This window comes from Aptenodytes forsteri, unplaced genomic scaffold (assembly GCF_000699145.1).
Source record: "Aptenodytes forsteri isolate BGI_AS27 unplaced genomic scaffold, ASM69914v1 Scaffold63, whole genome shotgun sequence".
NCBI classification, from domain to species: Eukaryota; Metazoa; Chordata; class Aves; order Sphenisciformes; family Spheniscidae; genus Aptenodytes; species Aptenodytes forsteri.
The window spans coordinates 211,881-223,141 of NW_008794709.1; the positions used below are offsets into that span (position 1 = coordinate 211,881).

The 11,261-nt window shown below is 44.2% G+C and overlaps 1 protein-coding gene across 1 annotated transcript in view; it reads right to left on the reverse strand.

Moving 5' to 3' along the window:
- Nucleotides 1-6,566: 6,566 nt before the first annotated feature.
- The window catches only part of GCM2 (glial cells missing homolog 2), a 5,207-nt gene continuing 512 nt past the window's right edge, over nt 6,567-11,261 (reverse strand). The window contains exons 2-5 of the mRNA XM_009273728.1: nt 9,826-10,169; nt 9,308-9,420; nt 7,661-7,786; nt 6,567-7,465 (exon numbers count right to left, since the gene is read on the reverse strand). Of these exons, the coding sequence (XP_009272003.1) occupies nt 6,584-7,465; nt 7,661-7,786; nt 9,308-9,420; nt 9,826-10,169 (1,465 nt within the window). The 3' untranslated portion in view covers nt 6,567-6,583. The remainder of the gene's footprint in view (nt 7,466-7,660; nt 7,787-9,307; nt 9,421-9,825; nt 10,170-11,261) is intronic.

An 11,261-nucleotide genomic window follows, 5' to 3' on the forward strand; every position in this document is an offset into this window, starting at 1 on the left:
AGGGTTTTCAAACCGGAGCCGGGGAGAAGGTGGGAGGCGGCGGGTAAACGCCGGCGTGGGGAGCGGCGAGAAGCCGCGCCTCCGTGAGGAAGCGAGCGGGGCGAGGGAGGGCCCGAGCCCGAAGGCGGGAGCCGTGTCGCACGTTTCCTGAAGGTGGCACCGTAATGCAGGGGATCGCCTCGAGCGTGTCGTCGCTACCCTTGCTGGTGATGGTGATTCTGTGTCTAAAGCCACCGCGTGCTTGGGATTTGTACAGAAAACAGCTGCCGTGAAGCCTGAAGTCGTCCCCCCCCCGCGGCGTAAGCGATTTATTAAAACGCACATTGCTTGCAGGGGGGAAACTTTGAATGCTATATGTATTCTGAAATACATACATTTCTATTATAAAAATAATCGTGACGTTTCTTCTCGGTCCTTTGTAACCCGCATTTCTCCAGTGTGTACAGAAGGCATGGTTAATAAAAATTGCACATTTAGTGTCTGAGTGACAGAGTAATTTTGGCAGTGGAGTCTCATTTTATGCTTTAATTCTCAACATTAGTTTGAACTTGCTATTTTTTAATGTTTTTGAGAGCGAGGGGCAAGAAAAGGAGGAGTTCTTTTCAACACGGTGACTGCTAGTGGCACCACGGAGGGAAGGGCAGAAAATGGTTTTAGCAATTCAGATTCATATCTGCTTCACCAAGCTGGCAGCTCAGGCTTGCTGAGCGAAAACGGGAAGCTGTCTTAATTATACCTTTGGGTTTTTTTCCCCCCCGTTCCTCATTAACTGGTGTGGTAGCTTTGTGATGGTTTTAGCACCGTTGACAGATTAATTGCTTCTACCTCAAGTCAACTGGGTGGAATGTCGGGCTATGGGGAATCGGTTTTCTGGAATCCAAGGGATTCAACCGCTCACACGCAGTGTACTGAAATGGAAGTACAAGAAAACAACATTATATTTTCTGAAACAGAATATGCCCATTTCCTTTATTGAAATAAAACATCAGAGGTGCCCCCCGGGTAAAATGAAGTTCAAAGGTGAGGCCTGTACGCGGGAAGGGAGAAGGTACCATCACCCACACGGGCAGAGTTCAGGCAGAGATACAATAGGAGTTGATCGTACGCAGCAAAGCATTTAACCACTGTTCACCTGTAAGGATGTGTTTGAACGCTATTGCATGTATACATTACGTGCGTGGAAGTACCTCTCCACCGCCAGCGGAAATGGTGCAGCGGTCGCCCTGTGATGTCCCTTCCCTGCCCTCGTGTCCTTTCCTCTCTGTCTCTTCAGCTTAGCCTTGTCCCACGGCTGCCCTTCCTTCCCAGTGATGGGCTCCCTCCTCCTCCTCTGGTGCTGCCACCCAATTTCCACAGATATCCCTCCGGCTACCTTCCCCTGCAGGGCCGTGGGGGTGACGTGAGGCTTCCTGGGATCTTGCTGTGCTTGTGTGCCTGAGTGTTACGATATTGCCCGTAAGTCTGGTTTGTGAAACTAATCCCTTCTCCAAAGAGATTAGACTGTGGAAGGGAAGGAAGCTACAGCTGCTTTAATGCTCTTACCTGGGAAGTCCCTAGAACGATGTTCTTGGTTGCTTCTGGGGCATTTCCAGTGTAATTACAGTCACTTATAAGAGATCTGGCATAAGCAAGGGGTCTGATGTTTAAATAATTACAATATTAGTTTTGCAGAGGTGCAGCACTTAAGTCTGAATTCTGTTGCTGGGACCTCGTGTCTGTCAATTGTTGGTGCTTTCTGTAACACTCCCCGATGTTTCACACGCATTAAGACAAAAAGGCTGTAGACAGAACTTGCCAGTGTTTAAACCAAACTGCAACATGTTGCGGAGTTGCAGGACAAGAACTGCAACCCAGTCACTTAACACTTCATTTTGTCATGAAGACAGGAGAGGGGTGCTGTGCTGTGCTCTTGCTATGAACCAGGAAACTGAAGGAAGGGCAACAGGCTGGAACAAAGAGACCCAGGAGCTGTAACGATGTTTGCGAGCCTTGCAAAAGAACCTCCAAGAGCATCTGCACCTGCTTCCCTGCTCGTTTTACACAACAACACGAGCAGACCCACTGCTAATTTTCTGTTGAAAGAACCCTCTTTGGTTGTGGTCCTTAAAGGTCTTGATGCTTTGCTCAAACGCCAGCCTAAGTACCCAAAACTGGCTTCTCCCGAACGCCATCACAAGTGCCAGCATGCATGCTGAAGCTAATAGGGGTTGTGTAAACTTCATTTGGTTTCTGCTTGTTTGAATGAGTTCGATCCAAACGAGCGATGTTTCTGTGTGATACCTATTCACACCTCTATCATCCCACTGATCCTCGTGTTGCGTGTGGACTCTTGCGAGCCCACGGAGGTGTCGTGTTAAAATGCACTCTGCGTTTTGCACAATCCCAACTGTAGTGCTGCATAAACAGTAACTGGTTCACCCTCCCTTTGCTCGTGAGTGACAGGCAGATATTTACTTTACGCAGCTAGAACACCTAAGGCAGTTATCCAGACATGGAACACCACTGTACACTGGTCTCATTACTTCTCGGGCAGAGGGGTTTTAACAGACCTGGACTGACTTTTCACCCTGTGTGTTGGGAGGAACTACTCCAACAATAAAGGTCCCGTTCTTCCCTTTTTATCTGCATGTGACTGCTACTGATAAGGGTGGGAATGACATGAATTTTCGTGCGTAATCCATCTCTTCAGAAGGCTTCCTGCATCTCTAGAAATGCATTGTGCATCCTGCTAAATGGTCTCTCTCAAGAAGCACGATTCACTTTTGTGAATGGGAGTAGCTCGGTTGTATTAGATAGCTTCCCCCAAAAAGACGCAAAGAAAACCCCTAGAAATCCAGAAAAAATCCCAGAAAACCCCCAGGAAAAAAAACCCAACAGGCTCAGAAATCATATTCTGCTCTGTTACATCGCCACTGTCTAAAGTAGATCTGGTTTCCACCCATAGAACTTGGAGGAAAGCTTACCTCTGCCTTTAAAGATAGTAGTCTGTATCCCAAAGAAGGACATCAACTACTTCAAGCTCAGTAGGCGCAAAACAGTCAAATTTCTGCACGCCTTGTATGTAGCATTTAGTGTATTATTTGACAAGCCCAGAGGTAACCTGCTTTCGGAAGAGGAGCAAGCGCTAAACAAGTTGCTCAGACTCTCGCCAGAAGTCTCTGGGTGGACACACATGGCCACGGCATGGACCGGCGTGCCAAGCTCTGTCCTCCTGGCAGGAGGACGTGAGACCACGAAATGGTGCCCACGTGTAGGCGCACCCGTCAGATGTGTGACATACGGCTGAGTCTGGCGGGTACACGGTTGAAAAACGTTCTCAAGCAGCCTTTTGTCTCTGGGAGGCATCCATTCAACACTTGGGCTTTTAAACTCTGCCATTAAAAGGCTGCTGTTTTGGTATAAAGGGCAGCCTCAGCATGGGGACAGATGGTACTTTAGCTCAGTAGGGCCCTTGTAGTCCGTATGAAGCCGGAGCCACAGGTGGCCGGGGTTTGAAAGCGCCTTTTCCCCTCTCCCTCTGTGACTTTGCCATAACAACTGGAATTTGTTAGATGAAGACGTCTGCCGCAGTACAGGATGCGGGCTGGCAAGAGGCTCCTCTCATGTGCTCGAGGCAGGACCAGAAACCACGCTTGAAGGGGATGATTAATGGAAGGGAAGCTGCTTTACCCAGGGACCGAAGGGAGCACATCTTTCTCAGGATGCTGCTTGGCTTGAGAAACACGCTTTTAAAGTCAATCCTGCAGCTACGTAAACTAACAAGGAGGCTTTCAATTTCAGCTTTTTTGTTACAGAATCTCGCATTGCCTTTACATTTATATATTTTGGAGAGAAAACTATGTACAGCACTAGACTTTATCCATCTGGTCTTTCATCTGAAAAAGGGAGCGTACAGTTATCTTGTCCCAGACGCTTGTGCATGTAAGGGAGCAAAGTGAAGAAAGACTGCAATAACCTTCAAAGTGGTTTTATTTGTTCTAGTGTTACAGACGATGCAGTGAGGTAATCGCTACCATAGCTTTTTACTGTGCTTAAACAGCTGTCATGTTTATTAGAATAAAGTCCACATCCAAAAAGTAGCTTCTTAACACAACTGGCTGCATTTTCTTAACTGATGCACAAAGTTCTGCTTAAAAGGCTGTGTTTAAGAGCATAGCATAATGATTTAAACATACAGCTACAATGACAAGTTTTATACCAGTAATATTAACAGCACAAAACCCCCACAGCTTGTCTTAATGTTTTAGTACACTTGAAGCTTGAGTTGTGGTTGTCTAACACCTCTAAAATCAATATAAAATGGAGCAATTTACAGCTTTAAAATTTTCTTTGACTTTTGCGTCTGCTGTGAATCTTTCCAGATTCTTTAGTCATTTTGTTTGGCCTTATTCCCCTCCAATATGTTTCTTTTAAACGTAGAAGGCTGTAAATCTTAATTTTTATTCTACACACCAAATGTCTCAATATGTTTTAGAGTACAGATGAGAAATCTCAGTTCTGTAAATGGGCATAGTGTTATATATTCCTAAACTCTAAAACTTTGCATCAGTCTTTCTGGGTGGTAACTTGGTTTTGGGTTTTTTTGTTTTGGTTTTTTTAAGGTTCATATATGGGCTGATTATCAAACTGATGTTGCTCACCTGAATCAGTTCTTGTCAGTAATTTAAAACACCTGGTAGAATTGCCATAAGAGTTTAACAAGAGCCAAGTGAGGTATGCAGCAAATACCCTAAAAGGCAAGGTAGGCTTGCTGCAGATGAATTCATTTAGTCTTTTTGTAAATTTCAGCTTCACATGGCTTGAATTTTTAAAATGCTGAACAATCCACTGCTGAAACAGGATGCTATTAGCTAAATGCCTGTGGGGCTCAATTTCACATATCGGAGCACACATGTTGTTTTCATAAAAATACAAAAAGAAAGAAAATAAACTACACCAGAAGTAATGATTTTAAAAACTCAGGTATTTGTACACCATGCTTTGCAAGTAAGATTTGTTTAGCGGGTTTGATGATAGCGTTACAAGTTTCTGTATGTCGAAGCCAACTAGCCAGCTGCTTGTGTTAGTTTATGTGGTGCTTTAACCATGATTTCATGTTTATTGAAAGGGTACAGTAGCATACTGTTACTCAAACCATAGCAAAAATATACAAAAAACAGATTTTCCAAAATATTTGAATGTCCAAAGAGTTAGAGATACTTGGTAACTTAATAAGAAGAAATTCTGTCACCCTGACCAATCCCCCGTGTCTACATAGCTCCCTTGCTCAGCACACACAGTTTGGGTACAGGTTCCATTCCCCAGTGCTAGGCAGCTTTTGAAGTACCTAAGTTTTAAACCAGCAGTGCTCCTCCATTTCTTCTTCTTCTTCTTCCTGGCCTAGTGGAGAATTAGTTCAATTAGCTAAGAATTTGGGGATGCAAGTCCTTACATTTTCTTTGTTTAGCTCAGCTTGTCTGGAAATTTTGTTTTCTGACCGCTCAGTTTGTTGGTTGCTTCATTTCCAGGAGAACAGTGCTGTCATGGGGAGTTATGATTGCAGAGAGAAAAATGACTAGGATAAGTCCCCAGGAGGAAGGAGAAAAGTCTAATGGAGATGCAGTGCAGAAAGGCAACCAGGGAAGGTGCATTCAACGCTGACCTGTACTGCTAAGCAGCTAGGATGTTGCATTTTTAGACAGGATGGAGTTGTATTTGTGGGTAAAATGAGTTTCTGCGGTAATCCCTGCGCAGTATTGGTCTGACCAGCTTGCCAGACTCCTTTAGACAAAAAGCAGTTTCACTGCAAATGCTTTTCAGGACCATATATGCCACCCTGACACCCACGTGATGCCGGGCATGCTTGGGGGGGTCACCTGAGCCTTCTTGCCTCCAGGTCGAGTGTTGCAGGGCGTTGGTTCCCGGTGGTGGTGGGACTATGCCTGGGCTTTCGCTTTTGCATAGAAAGGCTGGACAGTCTGTACTCTTGATGCAGGGGATCAAAAAGCAACATGAAGATAGCATGTAGATTTTTCATTTCTCATTTCAGAGAAACCTAGCTGGTCTTTTCCACTCATCAAATGGATCATGGCAGGTGAATGGACCACTCAGGTGAATTATTCAGCAAATCGTCTTGCTTTAATTTCTTTTCTTTCTTTCAATTTCTTTCAGTTGACTATGATCTGTAGCCACCTTCCTTCATCTTTTTTTTCCCATTACCTGGTAAGCATTTTCTTTTTTACAGATGGAGCATTTTCTCTCAAAGCTAGAGGTGTCTGGCAGGAGTTGTGGCTACCAGGGGATTGCATCCCCTGTCAGAGGAGGCTGTTGACTTCCAGAGGTGCCGTGCCTCCACGCTGCCTTTGCCCAGCCATGTCAGCTCCTTGTGCCATTTTAGAGATTACGTGGGGCTGGTTTGAAATTTTGTGCGAAATATGCTTCACTCAGCAGAGCTCCAGAAAGGCACTTTTGGGGGATAAGCTGTTGTGACGTACTGCTTCCTCACCTCTCCTCAAATCCCAAACCACTGGGCTTAGCATGCACATGGTCATCACGAGAATGTGTTTCCCTATTTGCATGTATTTGCCATTTAGGCAACATTTAGTCAATATTCAGCACTCTCAAACCTTAAGGTCTGTCCTTCATGCTCAGCATAGCTGTTCACCAGCGGTGGCCCATACCGATAGGTCTCCACGCTCTCAGATGGTTCAGACTTTGTGGGGACTGGGTCATGCTGGTAGAGCAACGCTGACTTTATCATCCCAAAGTCTTCCTGAATCTTCATCCCTGAATAGATAGCACCCGAGACATTTTCTGCCATGTGGGTATAGCTCTGAAGATTTTTCAGATCGCAGAGGTTGTCGCTGTATTTCAGCGCAGACGGCTTGTAGGCCTGGTAGGACACCTTGGTGGTGGTTGTGATGACAGTTTGCAATGGCGGGGCTATGGAAGAGGGGCTGGGACCATACCTGCAGGGGTAGTCCCCACCATAGTAAGGGTGGTTAGCGCTCGTTTGCATCTGTCCATAGTCACTCCGGTCTCCACTGCCAGTTTTTCCCCAAGCGGGTTTCAGTCCATAATGTCTGCCAGGGTTGTCGAAGCTCTTATCATGGGCCGTCACAGCGTTGTAGTGAGATCCATTCAAACCGAGGGGGTCAGCATCGATGGCAGGACTTGTCAGATCTTTGTAAAATGCCGGGTAAGGGCTGGAGCTTATAAAGGTAGGAACTCCAAACTCGTAGCTGCATGGCCTGGGCACGTAGATCCTTGGATTGGGGCACTTTGGGTATGGTGATAGCTGGTCCTCTTGGAAGCTGGCTGAGTCATAAGATGCTTTGTAGATGTCAGTGTTTTGCAGCGAAGGGTAAGACTGGGCTGGAATCGAAAAATTGGTGTCTGTGATGATACTGACCCTTTCTGGGCCATCCATGCAGGGCAGATTCTGTAGGTTATTGGCATAACCGCTGCTGTCGTGGTACCTTCCTGCCTGACAAGGACAAGTAGATCTTTGAGATTCGGGAATCAATACTGCCCGCACACATCTATGTCACAACACTTGAGCTATTGCTCATTTCTGCTCCAAATGAACAGATGTAGCGTGGTGTAAAGCTTTGTTTTGCCCTGGGATCCCTAGTACATGCTTATGACACCTTTTTAATCGACTAAAAAAATCTTGACTTACCTCTGAGTTTAGAGGTCTCTTTTTCTGGGAATGGTGAGAAAAGGACATTTGCTTCTTAATTGCACTTCGTCTTGCCTCTGCCTCCAATTTGCTCTCTGGCCTGGGGTGGTCATGGACTCCTTTAGCCTAAATTAGGTTTAACAAAGAATTAGATGTGAACTGGAAGGGGATAAGAGAAGAGAAAATGCAGTAGTAGGATGAGAGGTAGCCACAGCATGGTCTGTGGTTTGGCACAAGGGAACGGGGAGGAGAAACTAAACAAGAAGGAGGGATTAAATGTAAAAATAAATAAATCATGACTTGCAGGTAGCTAGAAGAAAAAAAAAGTGAGGGAGAAGTCAGTGAGGGCTGGATGATGAAGGAGCAAAGGTGTTACCTATGTTTTGTGACATTCAGGAGTAGCTGATTAGAACCAAGGGAAAAAAGATTATAAGTTTAGTTTGGGTCATTTTCTGCAGTCCAGGATCTCAGTTCTGCTTTACAACAGCCATCACTAAAACAGCATAAATAGGCTTTAAAGGGGTTCCACCCCACCAGATGACAAATATTCTCCTCTCTAAAAACAGTAAACACCTTCTTGACGAGGACTGAAAAGTATACCCTGGAAAGCCATCCAAAGATGCTCTGCTATTGAAACATCTGTGGATACGCAGATCTATGTATCCAAAGCTGTATTGATATACAATAAAACAATATTCTATGTGTCCTTACACATTACATTTTCCTAAATGGACCTCCATATAGCCCCTAATACAAAGTAGGAAACTTCAAATTGCTTTTAAAATGCCGTCCTTTCTCAAGGAGAAATTAACTTTGAGAGAGGATTTATCTACTATTTTGATGGTAAAAATCTTCAGTTTTCGCATGTCTGTTACAGAATATCTGAATAATAATACTACTAATAAAAAAACAGGTGAGAATTTGGTAATATGGCCGGTTTGCTTCCATTTACTGACTGGAGAACAGAATTCACTGCAGTGTGGGTCAGGGAAAAAAAAATAAAATCATCCAGCAGAGAATGTAATCTCATAGAACAGAAGCTTTTTGTGAATTTTTTATTCTAATGTTGCTAAAAAAGAACAGATCAACATGAAATTTCAAATTTTAGCTTTTTAAATTTCCTTTTTTTCTGGCAAGTTTTTAAATTGTCTTAAAATTCAAAGGTTATTTTCACATGAAGTAGAATTTTCACATTTCAATTTGTGCAATTTAAGTAAGGCTTTCCTTTCCCCATTTATTTATTTTAATAGGAAATAAATATCAAGTCCTTGGTGAGATTCGGTTGTCAGACACACCAGGGTGCAAGACAACCTTTGTGTTCATATTTGTGTACTGTAAATGGGAAAATTTTAGACATCTATGAGTTTATAATTAAAATTGAATATAGTTAACCCTCAAGTACTGCTTTTAAAAAGTCACCCAAGTGTTATTATTTTATTTGTTCTTGCCATGTTTGTACTACAGAGGAATTCAGTCATGGACCAGAACTCCACCGTGCTCACCATGCGCAGTGTTACACAAAAAAAAGGAAGAAAAAAAGGGGAGGGGAAAGAAATCTCTCTCTCTATGTGTATAGATATAGCTTTTGTGTATAGATACAGGCTGTGTGTGTGTGCGCACGCGCACATGTGTATGCGTGCTTTTTACCTGGAAAAATATTGCTTTGCCATCAAGCCTCCAGAAGTTAGTGACTGGATAGCCACTGTGTCCTCGGCAAGGAATCAGCTCGAGGGCTGAGTTACAGTTCGGGCAGGCTTTCTCTGTGAATAGAGATAAAGAAACTACTGGAGACACGGGTTAAAGGCAAGGGTGTCGTCTGAGAGTAAACAGAGCTCAAGAGCAATATGATCAGCCTTCACTGAAATTCAGATTAAAATACGATGTTCAAGGAAACGCAACATGGACTACCAAGCATAACTGAATGGTATGGACTAGAGCTGCATACTTGATATAAATGCTAATGAGTTAAAGGATTGTAGATCCATTTCCCCTTAAGTATTTACAGACAGACGTTGACGAAATTTGGAACTAAATATATTCATCACACTCTTTGCAATTACGCCTTAGTCTGCATGCAAGTAAGGGCGATCCCAGTTTAGAAATCAGGCCCAGCTGAAAGAAATGGGGTCCCTTGGGCATCCCAGCTCTCCTTGGGTGCCCCTCACTTTGCTGCTTCTGCCGAGCCTTGTCGCATATGGCGGGGCGAAGCTGCAGCCTGGCTCCGCCGGGCAGAGCGCAGCTCCTGGCGCACACCACCACCCCCAGGCAGGACTTCTTCAGGATCTGGCAGTTGTGGTTGTTGGTGTTGCGCATGGCCCAGCCGCTGAGATGTCTCTGCGCGTTCTTCTCCTCGCTGGAGTAGATGAGCCGCACGTAGCCGTCGGGCCATTCCTGGAAGGCATCAAAGTGCTTGGGCTCCTGCGGCAGGGCAAGCAGAGGTGAGAAAGCAAGGCAGCAAGGAGGAGAGCAAGAGAATATTAGCAGGATATTGCAACCTGATGTTTTCGCCCTGTTACAAAATACATAATGGGGAAAAAAGGGCTTTTTCTAGGACCACCCAAGCAGCAGGAAAAAATTTATTGAAAGAATAGCTTATTCAGAAGTGGTGTATAAAAGGGGAGAGGCAGTCTGAGCTTCCATGTTTCAAAAGAAAGTCAGGATCCTTTCCTCTTTTGCCTCACGATCCGTAATAACACGGTCTGTTGTCACAGATGCCTCTGTGCGGTGAGGTTACCCAGCCATAAAAGGTCAGCCGCGTTGCCAGAACTTGATGAGTGGTCTGCCACTGCTGTGCCCAGGCAGGACAGAAGCCGCCCCGCTCATACTTGCTATTAAGTTCTCCTCATTGTGGGATTGTGCACCTGCAGGCTGGAAGCTAGAAGTTTTAGCTAAGGAATGCTTTCTAAGCACATCTAATATAAGTTGAATAAGGCGTCTACCAAAAAATAAAGAAAATTGCCATTCCAAATATACTTCCAATATATGTATAGTAGTTCGGAGAAAGAACATTTCAATTTGGGATGTCGCTGGCTTTCTGGAGTTCCTTACCAAAATGTAATTACCAGAACAATTAAAGAATTGCTAAGATTTTAAACTCCAAATGTTTACAGTGCAAGTAAAGAGTTCCTGCAACACTCATTTAACATATGTATGTACCACACGTGAGCAATCGCAGTGAATGCAGGTAGACTACCAGCATTTACAGCGTTAAGCCGTTCTATAATTGCATGGGCTCTGTAAAATTAAATAAACTCTAAGATGAAAAAAGTTGTGAATTAACGATGCATTTGGAGCTCACAACTAGGAAAGAAAGTGGAATGCTCATTGACAACAAAATGTCACATCAACAGACAAAATACTGAGATGGCTTTAATTATATTGGCAGAAAACAGGCAATCCAAGCTTCTTTTTGACATTTCTTTAAATGAGGAACAAGGGAGAAGAAAACTGGCTGAACAGTGGAGCTGAAGATTGTTTTAGGAGTTCATACAAAGCTGGCCAACGCTGCATATCAAATCCATATTTTTATTTCAAGTCATTTCGTAATGACTACTGCAGCCCATCCAGACCCGTGTAATTATATTTGGAAAGGGGAGGGAGA